This window comes from Oncorhynchus gorbuscha, unplaced genomic scaffold (assembly GCF_021184085.1).
Source record: "Oncorhynchus gorbuscha isolate QuinsamMale2020 ecotype Even-year unplaced genomic scaffold, OgorEven_v1.0 Un_scaffold_21:::fragment_4:::debris, whole genome shotgun sequence".
Classification (NCBI taxonomy): Eukaryota; Metazoa; Chordata; class Actinopteri; order Salmoniformes; family Salmonidae; genus Oncorhynchus; species Oncorhynchus gorbuscha.
In genome coordinates, this window is record NW_025745054.1 from 136,943 (window position 1) to 161,830 (window position 24,888).

At 42.8% G+C, this 24,888-nt stretch overlaps 1 protein-coding gene and 1 long non-coding RNA gene across 2 annotated transcripts in view; both read left to right on the plus strand.

Moving 5' to 3' along the window:
* Positions 1-1,544: 1,544 nt before the first annotated feature.
* Positions 1,545-24,888, plus strand: part of LOC124017459 (beta-citrylglutamate synthase B-like) — a 36,867-nt gene continuing 13,523 nt past the window's right edge. Inside the window, exons 1-3 of the mRNA XM_046332660.1 lie at positions 1,545-2,900; positions 11,488-11,718; positions 21,281-21,367. Of these exons, the coding sequence (XP_046188616.1) occupies positions 2,738-2,900; positions 11,488-11,718; positions 21,281-21,367 (481 nt within the window). The 5' untranslated portion in view covers positions 1,545-2,737. The remainder of the gene's footprint in view (positions 2,901-11,487; positions 11,719-21,280; positions 21,368-24,888) is intronic.
* Positions 11,733-17,966, plus strand: LOC124017460. Its single transcript, XR_006835497.1, has 3 exons — positions 11,733-14,129; positions 14,590-14,701; positions 17,354-17,966. It is a non-coding gene; the product is annotated as an uncharacterized LOC124017460 (long non-coding RNA).

Here is a 24,888-nt window from a genome sequence, read left to right on the forward strand (position 1 = left end):
TGTGAATTACTATTTTAGCTGGAAACTGCAGATTTTTAATGAAACTAGGGTAGTGCTTTTAGAGCTAATGCTTTTTTTGTAAGCAATTGCACATAATCTGAAGTGTGGTGGCCTACAAAAACCAGAAAAACTACATGAGATCTTGTTTCTTTAAACCAGAAATGGAAGAGGAAGCGAGACACCCTACTCAAAAGTTTTTTCAGTTTTTTTTCTGGTTCAATGAAAGTCGATGAACTAAATAGACCAGACCCAGCTGCTTTGCATTGGTGTCTACGGGTTAAGTAGATCGGAACTGACCATTTTTTTCTAATGGTCAACAGCCTTGAGTGAACTTCATATCTCCACCATCTTTGACCATATTATACACACCACCTCTGAGAGGCCAGCAAGAAAAAGCAAGACCAAGCAAGAATAAGACCGTGACCTCTGCGATTTCCTTTCAAAATAAAAGTCCTGCAATGAAGATGGTGTAAAATAAAACAAATGGTCAACATTTTTTTACATTTTATTTGAAAATGTTAGCAGATTTAGATTTTTTTTAGTTAATAACCTTAGTGGCACAATTAATATTATAGCATTGACAATATTGTTTGACTACTAGATAGTTATTATGATAACAACAGTATTACAATAATACAAATAACAGCCACAAAAAAATGTAAAATATACTGCATTTAAGTAGAAGTGCCCCTGAGGATAATGGACCTCCCTTTTTTCCTGCGACACAACATACAGCCATATATATATATAATTATATTATATATATATTTGCAGCTAGGCCTGCTGCTAGGCCTGCTGTTGAATATATATATGTCCAATATGAAAAACATACTGCATTTAAGCTGATTGGCCGCTGTCTTTCCATTTGGAAAGTATATGTGCTCCTGAGTAGACTGGACCCACCTTTTACTTCGACACAACATACAGGCAATTATGTACAGTCCAATAAATTATAGGAGTACATACACAAAACATTTTTTAATAAATAAAAGAAATCACATAAGATTTATTATAGAAATACATTGAATTATTGTTTGTATGATAATTACTATAAAATATATAGATAATTGTGCACATTTTCCATAATTTTGCCCTATTTATTAATTTATCATCTGAATGAGCTCTACAACAGAAAAGCCAGAGAGCGAGACACCTCGATGAGACCTGCCTCCCAGACTTTCTCTTCTCGCTTGACTACTCAAGCCATGAACTTTCTAATGACTGTCCATCTCATGATGTTGTGGTGTTGTTTTTCTAAATTACATGTATTTTTGTGTGCTTTGAGATGATTTGAAAAGCACTATATAAATTGAATAAATTATTATTATTTATATGGCTAATTCCAAAAATCCGTGAGCAGGAAGTTCCTAGTTATTCCTGCCTGCTTCACAACGGTATACACGCCCTTCTTCGGATGTTACATTGCTTTTGCGGAGCTAAATAGGCTGCGGACCGTTATAATGTAGGCTGTCGATCAATGTTTCGATTAGGCTACAGCTAAGAAACCCATTTTGGCCAAACGATTGTTTAATAAGCTATGTTATAATTTCTGGCATTTATTTCAGCATCACAAAATGAAGACGGAGTCGTTAGTTTTACCAAACCTCCACGCAGCACCCGGTATGAACCGGTTTGGGTGATGCGCGAACTCGTGGTACTCCCCCCTTTTGACATGCAGTGTATCACAGCATCCGCGCGCCCTCGTTGGTCACACCCCTATGTTAAGTCAAGCATTCTCATCCGCACACATGCCTTGCGAGCCTCCGCAGCATCAGCCTCCTGATTGGACAATAACCCCGGGTACATTCGTTCTCGTCCGGCGCCCCGGGGTTTATTTTAGAACCAATCCAATTGTCTAAAATACACGAACTCGGCCCATTCAGTGTCATGAGCGAGCTAAAACGAATGTACCTATCAATGCACCCGTTGGTTGACAAGCTGCGATTGGTCGGTATGATGACATAAACTCGATTATCATTCTCCATCTATTTTCGGGGAACGCGGACAATTTTGTTGTAAACGAAGCGCGTGCTTGAAGAAATACGCAGAACTGGAAACAAACGTGCACCTTTTCAGCACCCGATCCTCGTGGATAGCCGTACAGGTCCATTCTGCCAACAGCTAATCAATCAGACCAAACAAGCGTGGGTATACAAGCAGCAACCTTCTTTTTTTCGATAATCATACAGCTACCACAATTGTGTTATTCAGCCAAGCGGCTGCCGCGTTCACTGGATAGCAGGCCTAGCTGTTGAATTCGATGAGCGGAGGATTCGAAGCAATACTGCACAAGCTTTGTTTGCCCTAAAGGGCTGCAAGTGCAAGGAGCAATAGCTAATACTGCTACAAGTATTGTTTGTAGAAGATAATACATGCTGATATAGATGAGAACGCCCTTATAAACAGTGTAGTGGAGTTACACCGCTTTTGTCTTGTGGTGCTTATGATTCAGCGGGATGTTGGATCGGATGGGACCAGGAATAGCGGCCTGCAAATGAAGGGACGCAAGTAGAAATCGAGTAATTAGTCGACTCCATTTAAACGAACAGACTCAATCGTGGTATTTGCTTTTCCCCCTCCACATTGCTTGTTCGTGTAGCTGCACTCTATTGTGTGAGCATCTTTATTATTCCCTTCGCTCTGACCAGGATCCTGCTCGCTCGCCCGCCGCCCCCTCGGCCACAGCTGTGTATTAACTCCAATTTTTTTAATCGGCACGACACAGTTCGATATAAACATGTGTTCTCGAGTTTGGTTTGTGACCGACCGGCGTATCCATCAGGAGTATCCGCAAGTTCAGATCCTTCGGGCTCTGAAACAGCGATGCTCCGAGGAGGATGTTGAATTCCGCTCTCTTCTCATGGACCAAATCGTGCTCACCATCAGCGAGGGACAATTAGGCAAGTATCACTAGATTTGAAGTTGTACATGCACTACCGTAAAACAATAGTCATTATATAGTTATATGTACGATTTACTGTTTTGAATTGGGGTTGAATCGTGTATTTTTGTTGTCTATTATTGGATGTGTTTCAGTGTTACGTTAGTGTATCCACTATCCAAGTTTTGCAGTAGACGGTATTGTTCAGCAAGCAGCACACACACAGTTTCCCAGCGCGAGCTGCTGGTTAGCTAGCTAACAGTGTGACGGTGACCGCCTAACCTAGTTTCCAGACAGCCTTGAGTTTTCACTCACACAGGGATACTGCATGAATGATGCCAAGGCAAAACAATAGCTACATGGAATAGCTACTTTATCAAATAGGAAATATGCGTAGGAGTAAACACTGCGATAATATTGGCTATATACAAAGCCTAACTCCACGATACCAAATCCGGAGGTGAGATGTACAGTACTTTGCTAGCTACATAGCTATCTATGTACAGTAGGCCGTAGAATAATTGGCCAGCTAACGTTATGCTAGATAGTTGTTGTGAGCAGCGCATCGCAATACAAAGAGAGTGGCTAGCTAGCAATGTAGGCTAGGGCTATGCAGGCTATTCTTCATGGGCCAGCAAAGCTATGCTAACTCTCCCGAATTAAACGGAAGCATTTAAGCTGTAACTTTAGCAGAGGACGTAGTGCACTTTTCAATGATTTGTAATTAGCTAAGTGGCGTTTGTAGTGGGTTTAGCTAGCTTGATTGTTTAATTCTTAGCTGCCTTCTCTTTTGTCATGCACGAGCCAACAATTGCTAATAAATAGTAGAAATTGGGTTTGTTACGAAGCATTTGCATGCAGGGACAACAGAGGCATCATAACACAGACTGGAGCGCTGGTGGAACAAGTAAAACAATAGTTACAAGTTTATCACATTAACTGATAATAAAACAAACTATTGGGCATCATTAATATAAGCAGTTTAGCATACACAAACTAATTTATGCTTTTATTCTTTGAATTTTGGGGCTCCCGAATGGTGCAGCGGTCTAAGGCACTGCATCTAAGTGCTAGAGGTGTCACTACAGACCCTGGTTTGATCCCGGGCTGTATCACAACCGGCCATGATCGGGAGTCCTATAGGGCGGCACACAATTGACTTGCCTAGTTAAATAAATAATCAAATAAATGTGTTTTAGGTGAACAATGTGGAAAGGTAGGTTGGTTGGAGTCTTTTTGGACAAGAATATTAGAATCCTTGTCCAAAAAACGGGCTTTAATTGTCATATCCTGGGTTGGTTGATTCAATGAGCTTTGTTTGATTTATAGCTATGAAGGTTCATATTGGAAGAACAAGAGACCCTTGGAATTTTGTAGTGAGACATGAGCTTGGGAGGGGGGCATTTAGCTCAATGAAGTGGCAGGCTGTTTTATAGCACATCTTACATGTTGGCATTGACTGGAGAGGGGGAGGGGGCAAGCTGACTCAGACCTGGAGGTGGGGAGGGGGAGCTGTCTCTTTGAAATGTGGCAGTGAGATTGGGAACGGCATCCAAATCCAGAAGCCTTTTCTTCACCTGTAATGGAGCACGTCCAATCTGTTAACCAGTGTACTCTCTCCTAATCCTCCACGTAGGCTACGTGTCGATTGTGCTACTCTACAACAGTTTAAACGAGATAGGCTAACGATGTACACAACCTACATCACTTATCTTACAAAAATGGTGTTAAAGTCAAAACTACTCAGTTTGTCATTGGCCCATGCTCTTCGCAAGGAGTCAGACACCCACTTTAACAATGGCCTATTTGTTAGATAGTCTTCAATGCTGGATAATCTGTGAGAAACCCAGGAGGAAGGGAGGGTAGAACTATTGGCCTAGATAGGTAGGTAAATAGACAGCTGTCTAGGTTAGCCAGAGTTACAACTGGAGCAGGGTTGTGTCCTGTAGGGCCTGCCCTCTAATCCCAGCTGGCCCCAGATCTACATATATGGCTTTAGTCGTTAGTGTTGACATCACAGATTAACGGCCATTGGAGAGTTTGGCCATAATGGCAGCTTTAGGTCACACTAAACCATTTTTCGCACTAAGCCATTCAACCAATCCCATCAACCCTGTGAAACCCACAGTTCAGGTGGATCATTATGAGATTATTATAAAACTAAATTAAGTAGCAGAGAGAACAGTCTGTGGCTTGGGTGGCTGGAAACTTTGACAATGTTTTGGGCCTTCCTCTGACACTGACGTTGATAACGGCAGACTCTGGCCTTGACCCCACTGTCCTAGGCTGTCTCAGGGGGAGTTGGGATATGCAAAAAAACACATTTACAAATAGGACAAATATTTGGAAATGGTACATATAGAAGCACCCACCAAATTATTATTATTATGTCCACTGCCAAACCCAATGGTCAGCCAAAGGAATCTCACATCCCATGATTCAGAAATAAAGAGTTGTGCACGAGGAAGACAGGTTATGAATTGATTAATGATTATTTGGCCTTCCTTGTGGAGGCCACACAAACACACTTGTCAATGCTAGACAAATATAACATGTCCATAATATTATAGAAAAGGCAATAGGACAGGATCTCATGAGCGATGGCCAATTTAACACATTGTGATTTCCCACCAGCAGTCATATGATGTGAGACAAGATGCATCATTAATAGACCAAGGATGGAATTCCCTATCTTTCTTTAATCCTAATCTTGGCATCGAACACTGAGGAAAGACTCCCAATTGACGAACTATGCTGAACTATAACAGCTTTCCCATGTGGGCATATGAACACTTCTGCTTTTGACAAGGCCGTTTTTGCTCAATTGTTTTAGCTTAAACTAAAATAATTTGATAAATGGGAATAGCCTATTTCCCAAGACATTGTCAGCTGTAAAATCTTGTATTCAATGAAGGACAAACGTGCCTTGGAAATGGAAAAGAGCAATGTGTGAGGAAACATCAAGTCGCCTGAAGAATAGGTTCAGCTGGTTTTTAGAAGGGAACAGAGAAGTCAGTGTAGTATTTCACCTCTTTTTATTAGCCTATGGCTGAAGTTGAATGGATAATTCACTTGTCTCCCAATATAATGTCAGCATTCGGCTGTATTTAGCTTGGATAATGATCCCCATTGTCTGTATTTGGAAGTGAAATGCTTAGATTATAGGTTGATATGTGTTTAATCCTTCCTTTATAAACAGATATAGAAAGAAATAAGCTACTTTCATGTTATCTTTTTGTTTACAACACTTTTAGCCGATTTAATAAAGTGTTGAAGGGTATACTAAGGTCGTATGCTAGTTGACATGGCAGGTCAGGGAGAGATTATCAGTTTTTATGAGTTTCTTTTTTTTTATCTCGTGATGTAATAACGCCCTGGCGGTCAAAAGACTGATAATTCCTCTCCCACTGTAGCGAGCTGTGTCACGACAACTAATTTGCTTGCTCTCAAGTGATGGGAAAAGGTGCATTTGCATATTAGGACTCTGTATTTGGCAAAGTAGTTTACATAGTTCTAGATAGATATGAGGCTGCAGGGCATTAATGGTTATTATACCAAAGGAAACACTCACTACCTCATGGATGCTGTCCTCTCCAATCAATCAGACAGTGCATAGGCGAAGCCGTCCCTGTGTGTCACAAAACACTTCTTAATGTCACTTCAAATCCTGCCTAAGAACACATGAGGCGTTGTTGTCAATACCAACCAGTTAGGATTGAAACCTGGCCCATGAAATTAAATTACATACACCGTACGCCATCAGCTGATGCATTGGTATGGTATTGGTTGGGTTACATTAAGGTATGGGCAATTTTGATGGGGATAGGGGCCACAAAAAAGAGGCTCATGGTTCTGCGTACCCACATCCATACCCCTCCCCTTGCGAGCAAAACAGTCCTGCACACTTCCTTTGGTCCAGCTTGATCCTTGCTGACAGGGCTAGCAGCAGCACATTCAGTAGCAGCCTAATCACAGTGTGTGATTGAGGGCGTTTTCAGCTAAATAGACCTGAAGTACAATAAATAACCTCCTATAGCACATATTGTGATAAAGAACATCAACTGACATGTTGATTATTATTGGAGATGAGTGAATCACATAGTAGTTCTAACAAGAGACAGACTCTTGCAAGGAATAACTCAATAGGTTATTCTCTAAATGATTGTATACAATTGCTTAATAGGCCCAGTCCCTACACATTTGAAATGCACCAATGCATGGTAATTTCTCACATAAACATTGCAAAAGTCCATACACCATCTGACAACAGCTGAAAATGTGTAAGTATCGCAGTATCAAAAGTATCACAGTTTAATGTGTGTGTGTTTGTGTCAGCTACGTGGCTACGTGGCTGTATTGTCGCTAGACAAGACAGACCAGTGTCCAGCCTTTCCCCAGAGGAAGTGGTGCCCGCCTGGCCCATGCCAATGCTGTGGCCAGGGCTGGCAAAGCTCGTTGAGTGTTGGCATGTCAGCCCAGCCGTATTGTGACATCACGGCGGAATGCACAGAATGCCAGAGCGGGATGGGAGCCCCCCACTCAGCAGTTATGGAGCCAGTCAGCCCTGTCAGACACAACTAAAATAACACACAGTTCAACACCCGTGGGGACGGAAGGCCCTGCACACGGAAAGATGACTGGTAGATTAGTTGGCCGTAAACATCATTTTGTCACTAAAAATTGGAAACACTATATGCCCGAATGGTCCTTCTGCCAAAGGGAATAGAGGGTTATAAGAACATTTTGTAAATGTTTTCAAAATGACTGTCTGACAATACTATGAGCGCACTGGATGCGAACAGATTCATCAGGGTTTTTCCATGTGACCTGTGTAGTTGCCTTGGAAACCGACACAAGTGATGTGGACGCCGAATACTGTCTTGGCCAGTGTCCTTTGATGCTTCATTGTAGCATGGCTCGCTCAACGGCTGCACAATCAAACCAGTATGAATGGGGGGGGGGGGGGGGGTGCAGTGAGTGAATTCCCCAATTGAATACTGAGAGTGAGAGGAGGGGGGGACAGGCAGGGTTATTCCTAAACAAACACTTTCCACTTCTGACTCATCCCCTGCCACATACATACACTTCTCCCCACCTCCCCTGCAGTTCTTTATGCATACATCTCCATCCTTTTCTATTGTCCTGCTGCATTTATCTCTGACCATCGTTTGAACCAAAAATGTCCCATCTCCTTCCTTCTTTCTGTGACTTCTCAAGCATCAGGAGCCGGTATTTGAGAAGCATGTCACCTATTCTTTGTTTGTGTGCCTCCGACACTGACCTCTGTCAATCCAGTGTTGACGCTGTCTCTTTAGTGAGCGTAGATCTTAAGATGGCTGCAAAGCTGGTCACAGTGGAGCAAATAGTGAGGCGTCAGTGACAAGCCCCCCTTTTCCCTCCTTTCCTGCCCCTGCTTCTCCTCACGTCCCATCACCCCATCTGTCTCTCCCACTGAGGTGCTGGGCCAAAGCACCTACTGCAAACCTTGCTGCACAGCACCTCTCCTTTTCATCCCTTCATCGAATGCTGCTCACTTTTTCGCTTTTCTTTCTATTCCACCATGTTGTGCTGTTGCTAATATTTCTCTGCATGTCTCCTTATTGTTGTTTTTACGGAATTAAATTGGTTGGTAGTAGGGCTAACTGAACTGTTAGTTGTAGAGGTCGACCGATTATTGGAGGACCAAAAAAAGCTGGTACGGGTTAATCGGCCAATTTTTTATATATATATATATATATATATATATATTTTTTTTATAATATTGACAATTACAACAATACTGAATGAACAATGAACACTTATTTTATCTTTATAATAATACAGAAATAAATACATTTAGGCTCAAATAAATAATGAAACATGCTTAATTTGGTTTAGATAATGCAAAAACAGTGTTGGAGAAGAAAGTAAAAGTGCAATATGTGCCATGTAAAAAAGGTAATGTTTAAGTTCCTTGCTCAGAACATGAGAACATATGAAAGGTTCAATATGGTGGTTCAATATTCCCAGTTAAGAAGTTTTAGGTTATATATATTATAGGAATTGTGACATGTCGACTATTTCTCTCTATATCATTTGTATTTCTTATACCTTTGACCATTGAATGTTCTAATAGGCACTTTAGTATTGCCAGCCTAATCTCAGGAGTTGATAGGTTTGAAGTCATAAACCGCGTGTGAATCAAGCATGGCTAATAGCTGCTGGCAAACACAGTAAAGTTTGAATGAACGCTTACGAGCCTGCTGCCATCTACCACCGCTCAGTCAGACTGCTCTATCAAATCATAGACTTAATTTTAATATAATAAACACAGAAATACGAGCCTTTGGTCATTCATTTTTATAAGATAAGTTTAATGCTAGCTAGCAACTTACCTTGGCTCTTTGCTGCACTCGCGTAACCGGTGGTCAGCCTGCCACGTAGTTTCCTCGTGGAATGCAATGTAATCTGCAATAATCGGCATCCAAGAATGCAGATTACCGATTTGTTATGAACACTTGAAATCGGCCTTAATAAATCGGCCATGTTAAAATCTCACAGTGAGAATGTAACCTTGAGCATAGCAACGTTCAAACACGCAAACTATGTAAATATAAATACACATATGTATGCAATCTATAGATAGCTATTTATAGCCGCTCTCTTGTATACTTTAAACAAATTTGGTGCAAAATCTATCAGAGAATAGGTGCTGGTAGCACCTCTTGCGTGTATGATTGTAGAAAGCTCTTATGTGTATTTAGGTTCAGTCAATCTCCCAGGTTTAAGACTGGCTACATGAGTTATAAAACATGTTTGCAGGGTTGGTTCTGCATAGCTTGTTGAAATTGGGTGTTCTGGTGCCGCTCGGGCATTTTAAGGTATTTACTATAGATCTGATAGCTGAGAGATGTAGATGGTATCTATGATTTTGTTTTAGATTTTTGTGTATTTTAATTAACTGTTTTTTGTATTCTAATGTGTAAAATGCTGGGCATTTGTCTCAATGGGACTCCCTGTTGAAATAAAGGTACAATTAATGTGCTTATACCTTCCTATATTGGGAGAAAGCACTGAACTTTAAGCTGTATTAAGTATACTGCTGGGGATCTGTGCTCCTCTGGGGGCGATGACTCTTGGCCTTGAGGTCAGAGAAGTTGGCAGTGCCACAGGGAGCATGTGGATGTGAGCAGGGTGTGATGTGAGTGACACGGGCCGGACCCAGTCCAACTGAAGCACTAACACCACTAGGCTACCCTGCCTGGACCCACACCTCTGCTACACAGGGCCAGCTCAGAGCTCACACATCCAGAGCAGCTCGATAATGACTGGCCCTGCCTCATTATCAAACACAGCAGGATCCACTCACAACTTGTCTAGGCCTACGTGTTGGTGCTGTGGGAACAGATTTCTGGGGTTGTTTGCGGGATGCTAATATGACACGGGAGGGACTGGTGGCACGAACGTTCTAAACAGACGCTATTTTTAGGTTGTCTGGTTGTTGTGCGATACATGCAAGCCACTGTAGCTACCAGAGTTGCTCTGCAAAATGTTATCAATGAAATATGTTCTCTTGACATTAGTGAAAGTGTAGACTGTTCATATGATTAATCAATAATATCCAATGATGTCTATATGAAACTACCATAAAAATTAAATTAATAGCTAGGGCGTTTATTTACTTAAATCATTGAACACAATAGGCGCTTATTAGAGACGGGCTTCTATTTGAGCTAGGCATCTATTTCTTTAATGTGCACAGTTTTTACTAATTTGCATAGTTAATTGTTTAATTCCAGCCTTCACTTCCAGCATTTTAATACATTTCTTCATTTCGTGCACTGTGTTATCATTTACACGCGGTCAGGTTTCTTTTGTATTAGTATGCCTCTAATAAAAAATATCAAACTTTTCTTGACCATAATTATTCACCTCTTTGACTGTACATTTTTTGTCAATTCTTACTTCAAATCAAAATGTATTTGTCACATACAAGGTGTTTAGCAGATGTTGTTGCGGGTGTAGCGAAATGCTTGTGATATTAGTTCCCGACAATGCAGCAATATCTAACAAGTAATACCTAACAATTTCACAACAAATCCCAAATACACACTAATCTAAGTAAAGGAATGGAATTCAGAATATATAAATCTACGGATGAGCAATGTCAGAGCGGCATAGACTAAGATACAGTAGATAGTATAGAATACAGTATATACATATGAGATGAGTAATATAAGATATGTAAACATTGTTAAAGTGACCACAAAAGGGCGATCATCTGATTTCTAGGGTTCCGTACTTCCGAAGTTGTTGACGGTTTTTGTGCTTGCAAGTTAGCTAGCCGTTCTCAGCTGTTAGCAGCTAATGGCTAGCAGTTCTTACTGGCGATTAAAAACAGACAATTTTTTTTATCTTTAAAGTCATTACTGAATTAAACCTTGTTTATTTGAAACAGTCTTTTATTTGATGAAAAGTGTGCCGTTGCCCGGCTAATAAAAAGGGACAATTTGAGTCTGCATTTCATTTAAATCTTTACGGTATGTGAAATGTGACATTCGGAATATTTCACGCTAAAAACCTATGTTGTCTCTCTCTCCTCTCACTCTCTCTCATTCCCTCTCCAGGTCTGCGGGTCGAGCAGGAGGTGGTGACGTCCTACCCTCAGGTGGCGGTGGTGCGAGTCCCCACCCCCTGGGTGCAGTCGGACAGCGACATCACAGTGCTACGCCACCTGGAAAAGATGGGATGCCGGCTGGTCAACCGGCCCCAGGCCATCCTCAACTGCGTCAACAAGTTCTGGACCTTCCAGGAGCTGGCCGGCCATGGGGTCCCACTCCCTGACACCTTCTCCTACGGTGAGCTACTAAGCTTGGTCATATTATTCCTGATTCCTGAGCTTAGAAAATCCAGTGTATTAAGGGCAGGGACAATGAATTCGGTGTATTCTTGTATTGGATATATGCCAATCATGCTTTTGAATGCACTTGAGTTGGTCTGAGAGTGTCCTTACAAAGTTCTACAACCAGGATTAACTTAAGTCACCCAAGAGACCGGAGTCTGGTCGAGTGGGTAAGGTATGAAACACACCGAGAATCTCACTGCTGATAGACTGCAGAAAAGTACTTATCACAGTGGGAGGCCGTTCCTTCTCTTGCTTGAACAAAAGCGGTACCTGCTGTGGGCCGACCCGGTAGAGACGAACCTAGCAAGGCTCGTCAGTGGCCAAAAACTTGACTTTGATCCAATTAGAGAGCACAAACCCCACTTGGGGTAGCCAAAAAAATTAAATGAGAAAAGAGGGCATTTTCTCCGTAAATCCATGGTGAACCAGTCACACTACGTATGCAATGTAGGCTATGGGATTGGAAGTGCACAGACCCAATGCGCACAACACTAAATACTTCCTCCAAGCTAGCTAACCACTTAAGCACTCCTTAGCTAGCTAGCCATAGCCACGTGAAGTAGGGGCGCTGAGGGTGCTACAGCACCCCCTGACAAATCATTATAAATTAAAGAAAAACATATTTCTTTTCAAAAAAGTAGTCCACTGGGCCTTTATTAGCCTCCCCCAAATGTCTCAGCACCCCTCTTCACACGGCCATGTAGCTAGCAAATATGCTAACACTAGTTGATCTTAAGTATGCATCATAAAAGAAAAAGCATTTGACCCATCCAGTCCCCTCTGTCATCATCACTTTCTCAAACACGATAAAAAAATATTTGTCACATTTTGCCTGGAATCTCTGACTTCTCTACTTTGGACAAAGCAGGATGTGGAATAATACAGGCAGGTAACGAGGCCTGTACGCCAAAACCACACTCGCTGTGTTTTTATTTTGTTTTAAGACTAAACCAAAGCAGAGATGAAAGGTGTATTTTAATATATTTAGTGCCACTGCAGAAATCTAGTGCTTTGTATTTTGGTGAGGGCAACCTAACACTCCTCAGACTACAAAAAGACCGGTGTGTTTATGTAACGCGCCCCTCCACCAACCATCATGACTTGGACAATAAAAAAATCCCTCCCTGCTGCCCCTAACCTCCTCTTGCTCTCCTGCCGTAACAGCCGGTGACGTGGTAGAGCTGGGCCTGACATTTGCTGCTGCTCTCTTTCACTCTGTCTCACAGCAAGAGTGTGGACGTGTGCTTTTTGGAGAAGGCATGTGCAGGGCAGCTCACATCTGGTCTTCTGTCAAAACGCCAGACCACAGACAGAGCACCCAAAAATTGCAGTGTTCAATATTCCACATTAGTTCAGGCCCAGACAGCAAAACTAAGCAGATTTTGCTCTCCAGATGGCGTTTAAATGTCAGAAATTGTTCTGCTGGTCAATTGAATTCGACGTATTACTAGATATAGTCATATGAAAAGTCAGAGACGGCAGAACAACCAAGTATTAAAAGGATACATCGGTATTTTGGATAATTTCCTATTTACGGAGAGAAAGACTAACTCATGGATACCATTTTTATGTGTGTGCGTGCAAGTTGAAGGTAGCATATCGTTATTTTAGCGCAATTGCTGGAAGTCTATGGATATCTACTAGCTATCTTCTCTTAAAAGCAGGGAAATTAGCACTTTGTACTCTAAGCATATATAAATTGTAGTATTTTAATTATAGTTATTTATTTTTGGAACTATTTCTCCTAACTACGCATTTTATTAATCCGCTGTGACGGTGGGCGCAAGGATGGGCTGTGTGTGAGCTGGCCAGCTGAGACGTCGGGACAGCGGCAGTTCTGAACAAGTTTGCTAGCTAGATATCAAGTAGGCAACGTGTAAGAAGAGAACATCAATTGTAAAACCCACAGAAGAACGAGTACATCAACAGTCCAAAACTATAGTTTTACCTCGCAGCCATGACTGAATATTGTTGACACTGCTGGAAGTATTTTCACACTATTGGCTAGTTTACGTTACATTGACAGCTAGCTAGCACATGTAGTAGAGTGTGGTGAGACATGGGTTACTACCATCACTAGTCCAATATTGAAAATGGTTTGTGGGTGTGTTGTAACAGCTTGCAATAACAAACCAAGGAAGTGGTCGGCTATAATCTTTCAAACTTCCATTGAATAATCCGGACTAATTTAAACTATGGCTAGTTGCCGTGAATATAGACAACGCTGACCAAGGACCTCAGAAAGGTTGTAGCTAGTTTGCTCTTGACATTTTTTTAGAGGATGAACTGACGAGCCATAAGATGAGACGTTTCCTGACGCATACAGTGGTCATTCTACGCACGCCAGAAACAAAGTAGAATGGGGTAAGTGTGATGATGATCTAACAGTATCTGATTGATTGAGTAGGAGCTAGCTGTTCTCATGATAAAATGTGATAGGCCTGTCAATTGTCTTGTAGATAAACTGTCCATGTCATCCATTACATTTAATGGAATGCCCTCCTCTCAAAGCCGAAGTATAGCTGAGTACAACAAAACAACTGAAAAATCATAAAACTATGTGATGTCCTTTCATTATTAAAACTTGTGTGGTGCCATTATTTTAATCTTTATTCAAATTGATTTAAACACTATCCACCTAATTATACAATTTCCACATGCTTTAGAAACAAATAAATTGGCTTGACTTTATGGTGTTAGCTATGTAATAGGTGACAGCATGCCACAATAACAAAACAGCTATTATGGCTTTCTTCAAATGTGTTCTCGTTTGCTTATGAATACCAACATTTCCTGTACCCTTTTCCTTTATTTTTCACTAAAGTTGAGATAGATGACGTGCCTGCTGTGGACTGTCCACAAGGAACGGACTCCATGTCTGCTGAAGTAACATCGCATTCAGAACCAGAATAGAGGACAAGCCTCAACAGTTGTTGGTAAGTACTCAAAATATGCCATCAATGCCTGGGGCGGCAGGGTTAGAGCGTTGGACTAGTAACCGAAAGGTTGCAAGTTCAAATCCCCGAGCTGACAAGGTACAAAACTGTCGTTCTGCCCCTTAACTGGCAGTTAACCCACTGTTCCTAGGCCGTCATTGAAAATAAGAATTTGTTCTTAACTGACTTGCCTAGTAGAATAAAGGTACAATTTAAAAATAAATAAAAAATATTAGGATGGTAATCATTGGCCTGTCCAGACAGATTTATTCTAACAAAGGGACAGGTAGCCCGTCCAGAATAGTTTGGTTGATTTGGGGAAAGTGGGGGGTTTCTTTGGGGGATGGTGCTCCCTTTCAAGTGTGCTCAGAGGCTCCCCTTTTCTAGTGTGCTCCGGCCTGACTACACAACATGCTCATTGAAAGTTTAATTCCAAAATCATGGGTGTTAATATGGAGTTGGTTCCCTCTTTGCTGCTATAACAGCCTCCACTCTTCTGGGAAGGCTTTCCACTAGATGTGGGAACATTGCTGCGGGGACTTTACATTTACATTACATTACATTTAAGTCATTTAGCAGACGCTCTTATCCAGAGCGACTTACAAATTGGTGCATTCACCTTATGACATCCAGTGGAACAACCACTTTACAATAGTGCATCTAAATATTTTAAGGGGGGGGGGGGTGAGAAGGATTACTTTATCCTATCCTAGGTATTCCTTAAAGAGGTGGGGTTTCAAGTGTCTCCGGAAGGTGGTGATTGACTCCGCTGTCCTGGCGTCGTGAGGGAGTTTGTTCCACCATTGGGGAGCCAGAGCAGCGAACAGTTTTGACTGAGCTGAGCGGGAACTGTACTTCCTCAGTGGTAGGGAGGCGAGCAGGCCAGAGGTGGATGAACGCAGTGCCCTTATTTGGGTGTAGGGCCTGATCAGAGCCTGGAGGTACTGAGGTGCCGTTCCCCTCACAGCTCCGTAGGCAAGCACCATGGTCTTGTAGCGGATGCGAGCTTCAACTGGAAGCCAGTGGAGAGAGCGGAGGAGCGGGGTGACGTGAGAGAACTTGGGAAGGTTGAACACTAGACGGGCTGCGGCGTTCTGGATGAGTTGTAGGGGTTTAATGGCACAGGCAGGGAGCCCAGCCAACAGCGAGTTGCAGTAATCCAGACGGGAGATGACAAGTGCCTGGATTAGGACCTGCGCCGCTTCCTGTGTGAGGCAGGGTCGTACTCTGCGGATGTTGTAGAGCATGAACCTACAGGAACGGGCCACCGCCTTGATGTTAGTTGAGAACGACAGTTTGTTGTCCAGGATCACGCCAAGGTTCTTAGCGCTCTGGGAGGAGGACACAATGGAGTTGTCAACCGTGATGGCGAGATCATGGAACGGGCAGTCCTTCCCCGGGAGGAAGAGCAGCTCCGTCTTGCCGAAGTTCAGCTTGAGGTGGTGATCCGTCATCCACACTGATATGTCTGCCAGACATGCAGAGATGCGATTCGCCACCTGGTCATCAGAAGGGGGACTTGCTTCCATTCAGCCACCAGAGCATTAGTGAGGTCAGGCACTGATGTTGGGTGATTAGGCCCGGCTAGCAGTCGGCGTTCCAATTCATCCCAAAGGTGTTTGATGGGGTTGAGGTCAGGGCTCTGTGCAGTCAAGTTCTTCCACACCGATCTCGACAAACCATTGTCATGCTGAAACAGGAAAGTGCCTTCCCCAAACTGTTACCACAAAGTTAGAAGAACAGAATCGTCTAGAATGTGCTTGTATTCTGTAGCTTTAAGATATCCCTTCACTGGAACAAATGTGGCCTAGCCGAACCTTGAAAAACAGCCCCAGACCATTATTCCTCCTCCAAACTTTACAGGTGGCACTATGCATTCGGGCAGGTAACCTCCTGGCACCCGCCTAACCCAGATTTGTCCGTCGGACTGCCAGATGGTGAAACGTGATTCATCACTTCCACTGCTCCAGAGTCCAATGGTGGGGAGCTTTACACCACTCCAGCTGGCGCTTGGCATTGCACGGGGTGATCTTAGGCTTGTGTGCGGCTGCTTGGCCATGAAAACTCATTTCATGAAGATCCCGACCAACATTTCTTGTGCTGACGTTGCTTCCAGAGGCAGTTTGGAACTCTGTAGCGAGTGTTGTAACTGAGGACTAACGCACTTTTTTACGCACTACGAGCTTTAGCACTTGGCAGTCCCGTTCTGTGATCTTGTATGGCCTACCACTTTGCACCTGAGCCAATGGTTGCTCCTAGACGTTTCCACTTCACAATAACAGCACTTACAGTTGACTGGAGCAGCTCTAGCAGGGCAGAAATTTGACGGTTCCATGTTGAAAGTCACTGAGCTCTTCAGTAAGGCCATTTTCCTGTCAGTGTTTGTCTATGGAGATTGCATGGCTGTGTGCTCGATTTTTATACACCTTTCAGCAACTGGTGTGGCTGAAATAGCCGAATCCAATAATTTGAAGGGGTGTCCACATACTTTTGTATATGTAGTGGATATACACTAATCTGATCAACTGCATCCAGCCTGATTGCAATGTAGCAAAGCAAGATTTGTCCCATATGTTATTTTTATATGTACAACAACTTCCTTTTGTTTAGATTGTATTCACTGGTTTATCGTCTTCTCTTGCCTCATTTCAGGCACTCCAAGATCCAACGTTGTCTACCCAAAACAATCAAAACAGTGGATTGCACGGCTGATATATCAACCCACCGCTCAAAGATTCAGGGATGACCTGATGGAGAGCATCCTGCAGAGACGAATGGACAAATACTTGGAGCCCAAATCCTGTGGAAACGGCTGTCGTTTGGCTGCCAACATAACCCCATGCAAAAACCCAGCAAGGAGGAGGTCATTACTGATATCTCCATTAGCTATTCTTCCTTGGGTCCACACAAACACAACAAGTAACAAAACACTTAGCTCTGATAGACAATTGCAGCACACACATCAAGATTCAAGTACACTTGGGGCTATTCTGACACCCCCAACTGACATGGTCCTCCTTGCACTACTACCTAATACACTTATTGTAACATCATTTGTTAGCCTCTGGTCATTAGCTGTCTGCATCTTTAATGGGGAAAAAATCCATTCACTTTAGACTACCGTTATACCTACTTTGTACCATCTATTTTATTGTATATTTACTTTTTATTGCTGTGAATTGTGTGAATGTCTTGTCTATACTGTGTATTGTACATTATGTGCAGTGATTTGTATTGTCTTGTATAAAATAAATAATTGCCGGTTCATCGATTGTCATGTTATTACATAGGTCTTTACCTTTAATATTCAAATGTTACTGAAACATTGACTTGACTCCTAAATTTCATTCACACAACTGTAATACTCATACTGTAATACTCATACTGTAATGAATCACTTATAGTAGATATTAACTAAATGGCATTTATTACAGTGATTTGACAGAATTGGAACAAAATAAGTTTTACTGGTTCAAACAGCATTTATTAAAGCGATTTGTCTAAATTATTTTGGCAATATCTGTCTGTGAAGCTAAATCATTACATCCTCTTTCTTCTTGAATCCCATGTAGACTCATGTGGGCGAGGGATATTTGAGGCGAATGGCAGAAACAACACGTGAATGCATGACTTCTGGTCCCAGTCTATAGCCCTTCAGTGCCTACTCCAACACCAGTTGATATGCAACCAGCCTGTATTGACTAAGAACAACAAAGTTGTGTGAGTAGCTAGAGCCAAATAATTTAATAACAGGAAACAATTTAATTTGATCAGAATGAAATTATAAAACAAAAGTTAATAGATCTTTTATATTTTGTTACTGTGTGCTGGGACAAGCAAGAGTATTGTCACTTACTCAATAAGACAGCTGTCCATTTGGTCCAGCATGTATGGGCTACTTTTTCCAGTTTATTTTTGGGACAGAAGAATCCAGGTTTGATGAAAGCATAAAAGTCCTTGCGGTTTGTTAATCTCTAGGTGCGCCGCTCTTCGCTGTAGATACACTACATGATCAAAAGAATGTGGACACCTGGTCTTCGAACATCTCATTCAAAAATCATGGACATTAATGTGGAGTTGGTTCCCCCATTTTGCTGTTATAACAGCCTCCACTTTTCAGGAAAGGCTTTCCACTAGATGTTGGAACATTGCTGCGGGGACTTTCTTCCTTTCAGCCACAAGCATTAGTGAGGTCGGGCACTGATGATGTGCAATTAGGCCTGGCTAGCAGTCGACGTTCCAATTAATCTCAATAGTATTTGATGGGGTTGAGGTCAGGACTCTGTGCAGGCCAGTCAAGTTCTTCTAAACTGATCTCGACAAACCATTTCTGTATGGACCTCACTTTCTGCACTGGGGCATTGTCATGCCGAAACAGGAAAGGGCCTTCCCCAAACTGTTGCCACAAAGTTGGAAGCACAGAATCGTCTAGAATGTCATTGTATGCTGTAGCATTAAGATTTCCCTTAACGGGAACTAAGGGGCCTAGCGCGAACCATGAAAAACGGTACCAGACCATTATTCCTCCTCTTCCAAATGTATAGTCTGCACTATGAATTGGGGCAGGTAGCATTCTGCTGGCTTCCGCCAAGCCCAGATTCGTCCGTTGGACTGCCAGATGAAGCGCTATTCATCACTCCAGAGAACGCGTTTCCACCACTCAGGCCGATACTCGGCATTTTGCATGGTGATCTTAGGCTGCTCGGCCATGGAAACCCACTTCATCAAGATCCCAACGTACAGTTCTTGTGCTGACGTTGCTTCCAGAGGCATTTTACAACTCGGTAGTGAGTGTTGCAACCGAGGGACAGACGATTTATACGCGCTTCAGCACACCCGTTCCCGTTCTGTGAGCTTGTGTGGCCTATCACTTCGCAGCTGAGCCGTGGTTGCTTCTAGACATTTCCATGTCACATTAACATTTACATTTACATTTAAGTCATTTAGCAGACGCTCTTATCCAGAGCGACTTACAAATTGGTGCATTCACCTTATGACATCCAGTGGAACAACCACTTTACAATAGTGCATCTAAGTATTTTAAGGGGGGTGAGAAGGACTACTTTATCCTATCCTAGGTATTCCTTAAAGAGGTGGGGTTTCAGGTGTCTCCGGAAGGTGGTGATTGACTCCGCTGTCCTGGCGTCGTGAGGGAGTTTGTTCCACCATTGGGGAGCCAGAGCAGCGAACAGTTTTGACTGAGCTGAGCGGGAACTGTACTTCCTCAGTGGTAGGGAGGCGAGCAGGCCAGAGGTGGATGAACGCAGTGCCCTTATTTGGGTGTAGGGCCTGATCAGAGCCTGGAGGTACTGAGGTGCCGTTCCCCTCACAGCTCCGTAGGCAAGCACCATGGTCTTGTAGCGGATGCGAGCTTCAACTGGAAGCCAGTGGAGAGAGCGGAGGAGCGGGGTGACGTGAGAGAACTTGGGAAGGTTGAACACTAGATGGGCTGCGGCGTTCTGGATGAGTTGTAGGGGTTTAATGGCACAGGCAGGGAGCCCAGCCAACAGCGAGTTGCAGTAATCCAGACGGGAGATGACAAGTGCCTGGACAACACTTACAGTTGACCGGAGCAGCTCTAGCAGGGCAGAAATTTGACGAACTGACTTGGAAAAGTGGCATCCTATGACATGCCAAGTTGAAAGTCACTGAGCTCTTAAGTAAGGCCATTCCACTGACAAGTTTGTCGATGGAGATTGCATTGCTGTGTGCTCGATTTTATACACCTGTCAGCAACGGGTGTGGCTGAAATAGCCAAATCCACTCATTTGAAAGAGTTTCCATATACTTTTGGTCATGTAGAGTATCAAGCCCCACTCAGCACAGCACAAACACTCTTTGTTGGTTGATATGCCCTGCCGTCCCCCTCAGGCCAAGGTCTCGCCACCGCTTCTGCTAGCTCGTCTACTGACTCCGCTGATTCCCCCTCCCTCCTAAATTCTGTCTCTAACAAATATGGCTCTGAATAAAAATGTTCTTCTACTACCTCAAAGTCCGACATGATTCATCAAATGTTATTCATGTTATTATGATGATTTGCCAATAAGCAAGTGAGCTAGCTACTAAAAATAACCAAAAGTAGTCCGTAAATGAGGAAGTTGATAGTCAATTATTACTGATAATCATCAGAAATTACATTCGAATGTATAAAATATTGATTACTGTGTATAGCTTTAAGTTTTTATAAATGACCGACCACCCAGATTTGGAGAAGTTAGGTCTATTTCCCAGGAGATGGATAGTAGATACCCATAGACTTCCAGCAATTGCGGTAAGCTAATGATATGCTGCCTTCAACTTCCTTAGAACTGCATGCATAGACATAAAAATGGTATTTGTGAGTTCATCTGGGTAAGTATGAAATTACCCCAAATACTGAAATATCCCTTGAACAAAGAATGACATACCCACAGCAATCCTCACCCAATGGCAATCATTCCTTGCTTCACAAGTCAGAACATGGTTCCTATAGCAACAAACCCCATTTTGCACAGTCAAATGACTGAGCTACACAGATGGTAATGGAGAGATTTTGATCATTGGACAAATTGTAACGTGTGTATCTTGTGTTATTTGTAGGAGGACACGAGAACTTCCGCAAGATGATTGATGAAGCGGAACCGCTGGGCTACCCTGTGGTGGTGAAGAACGCACGTGGTCACAGAGGTTAGTCTGACCGCAATCATCTCTCCATTCACCTCTCTCACTTCTTTCTTTAATATTAAAACCAGCCCAGGCCTCTCATTTTTTGCAAAACTGCTTCTCGAATCCTCTTCCACCATTGTGTGCATGACCAACAGCACTTCGGTCCACCAATAAAAGGAATTTAACAAAGGGGTGCTAAGTGATTGTCATTGTGAAAAGGAAAGCACATAGTACAAATCATCGACTGCTTATTTAAACCCATTTTTATCATACTCGCTGATTTTTCAACTTTCCTTCTCATTTAGAGTAGGATTGCCAGAGAAGTTTTTTACTAATGTCAAGTTAGTAAAGAGATTGAATCTTAGCTATTTCAGAGGCCTCCTGGCCTATCAACTTTTTATTCATAGTCATTGACACTTTAATTGGTCTCCCATTGTCTGTGTCTATAACAATAGACTTTGGGTAAGGAAAGGGCATTGTTAACGCTAGAACCGCCATAGGCAAACGGCCACTGAAGTTTGATTTTGTATATAGAAACAAATCAGCCCCACCCAAAAAGCTACAGTGCATTCAGAAAGTATTCAGACCCCTTGACTTTTTCCACATTTTGTTACATTATTACGAAGGCTAATAAAGACTCAGTGTGTGTGTGTGTGTTTGTTTTTGTTTGTGTGTGAGAGAGAGAGAATGAGAAAGTGTGTGTGTGTGTGTGTGTGTGTGTGTGTGTGTGTGTGTGTGTGTGTGTGTGTGTGTGTGTGTGTGTGTGTGTGTGTGTGTGTGTGTGTGTGTGTGTGTGTGTGTGTGTGTGTGTGTGTGTGAGAGAGGGTGTATGAAATGCATTTGTGAGCTTGCTCATGTTTGTGAGAAAGAGAATTGTAATAAGTTGCCTTAGAACAAGCATTTAGGTTTAGGGTTGTAGTTCTAGAAATACATATATTTATTATAAAATTGATAAAAGTTTTTTCCCTTATCAATCTATACACAATACACCATAATGACAAAGTAAAAACTTTTTTTTTTTTGCCAATTTATAAAAATTACAAAGTATTCAGACCCTTTACTAAGAACTTGGATGAAGCACCATTGGCAGCAATTACAGCCTCGAGTCTTCTTCGGTATGACGTTACAAGCGTGGCACACCTGTATTTGGGGAGTTTCTCCCATTTTTCGATGCAGATCCTATCAGGTTAGATGGGAATCGTTGCTGCACAGCTATTTTCAGGTCTCTCCAGAGGTGTTCGATCGGGTTCAAGTCCAGGCTCTAGCTGGGCCACTCAAGGACATTCAGCGACTTGTCCTGTAGCCAGTTCTATGTTGTCTTTGTGCTTAGGGTCGTTGTCCTGTTAGATGAATCTTCGCCCGAGTCTGACGTCCTGAGCAGGTTTTCATCAAGGTTTTCTCTGTTAATCTTTGCCTCGATCCTGACTAGTCTCCCAGTCCCTGCTGCTGCCATCATCATGCTTCACCGTAGGGATGGTGCCAGGTTTCCTCTAGATGTGACGGTTGGCATTCGGGCCAAATCAATCAAATGTATTTATAAAGCCCTTTTTAAATCAGCCAATGTCACAAACAGCAAGCAATGCAGATGTAGAAGCACGGTGGCTCGGAAAAACTCCCTAGAAAGACAGGAACCTAGGAGGAACCAAGCTCTGAGGGGGTGGCCAGTCCTCTTCTGGCGGTGCCGGGTTGAGATTATAACAGTACATGGCCAAGATGTTCAACCGTTCATAGATGACCAGCAGGGTCAAATAATAATCACAGTGGTTGTAGAGGGTGCAACAGGTCAGCACTTCAGGAGTAAATGTCAGTTGGCTTTTCATAGCTGAGCATTAAGAGTTAGAGACAGCAGGTGTGATAGAGAGAGAGTGTCGAAAACAGCACGTTCTGTGAATAGGTCAGGGTTCCATAGCCGCAGGTAAAACAGTTGAAACTGGAGCAGCAGCACGACCAGGTGAACTGGGAACAGCAAGGAGTCGTCAGACCAGGTAGTCCTGAAGCATGGTCCCAGGGCTCAGGTCCCCCGGGAGCGAGAGGGAGAGTGAGAGAATTAGAGGGAGCATACTTAAATTCCTACATGACATGGGATAAGACAGAAGAAATACTCAAAAAATAACAGACTGACCATAGCCCCCCGACACAAACTATTTACTTTTTATTTGACCTTTATTTTACTAGGCAAGTCAGTTAAGAACAAATTCTTATTTTCAATGACGGCCTAGGAACAGTGGGTTAACTGCCTGTTCAAGGGCAGAACGACAGATTTGTACCTTGTCAGCTCGGGGATTTTAACTTGCAACCTTTCGGTTACTAGTCCAACACTCTAAACACTAGACTAACCCTGCAGCATAAATACTGGAGGCTGAGACAGGAGGGGACGGGAGACACTGGCCCCGTCTGACGATACCCTTGGACAGGGCCAACCAGGCAGGATATAACCCCACCCACTTTGCCAAAGCACAGCCCCCACTCCACTAGAGGAATATCTTCAAACCACCACTTGCTACCCGAGACAAGGCTAGAGTATAGCCCACAAAGATCTCCCCCACGGCATGAACCCGAGGGGGTCGCCAACCCCGGACAGGAAGGTCATGTCAGTGACTCAACCCACTCAAGTGATGCATCCCTGCTAGGGACGGGATGGAAGAGCACTAGTAAGCAAGTGGCTCAGCTCCCGTAATAGGGTTAGAGGCAGAGAATCCTGGTGGAGAGAGGGGAACCGCAAGGGCGGTCGAGTCTGCTTCTCTCACATGGATAGGCAGACCATTCCATAAAAATGGAGCTCGATAGGAGAAAGACCTGCCTCCAGCTGTTTCCTCAGAAATTCTAGGGACAATAATAAGGAGGCCTGTGTCTTGTGACCGTAGCATACGTGTAGGTATGTACTAGAGGTCAACCGATTATGATTTTTCAATGCCGATACCGATTATTGGAAGACCCACAAAAAAAAAGCCCATACCGATTAATCAGACGATTTAAAAAATAAAAATAAAAAGTATTTGTAATAATGACAATTACAACAATACTGAATGAACACTTATTTTAACTTAATATATTACACCAATAAAATCAATTTAGCCTCAAATAAATAATGTAACATGTTCAATTTGGTTTAAATAATGCAAAAACAAGGTGTTGAAGAAAGTAAAAGTGCAATATGTGCCATGTAAGAAAGCTAATGTTTAAGTTCTTTGCTCAGAACATATGAAAGCTGGTGGTTCCTTTTAACATGAGTCTTCAATATTCCCAGGTAAGAAGTTTTTGGTTGTAGTTATTATAGGACTATTTCTCTCTATAGCATTTGTATTTCATTAACCTTTGACTATTGATGTTCTTATAGGCACTTTAGTATTGCCACTGTAACAGTATAGCTTCCGCCCCTCTCCTCGCCCCTACCTGGGCTCGAACCAGGAACACATCGACAACAGCCATCCTCAAAGCACCGTTACCCATGCAGAGCAAGGGGTATAACTACTCCAAGTCTCCGAGCGAGTGACGTTTGAAACGCTATTAGCGCGCACCCCGCTAACTAGCTAGCCATTTCA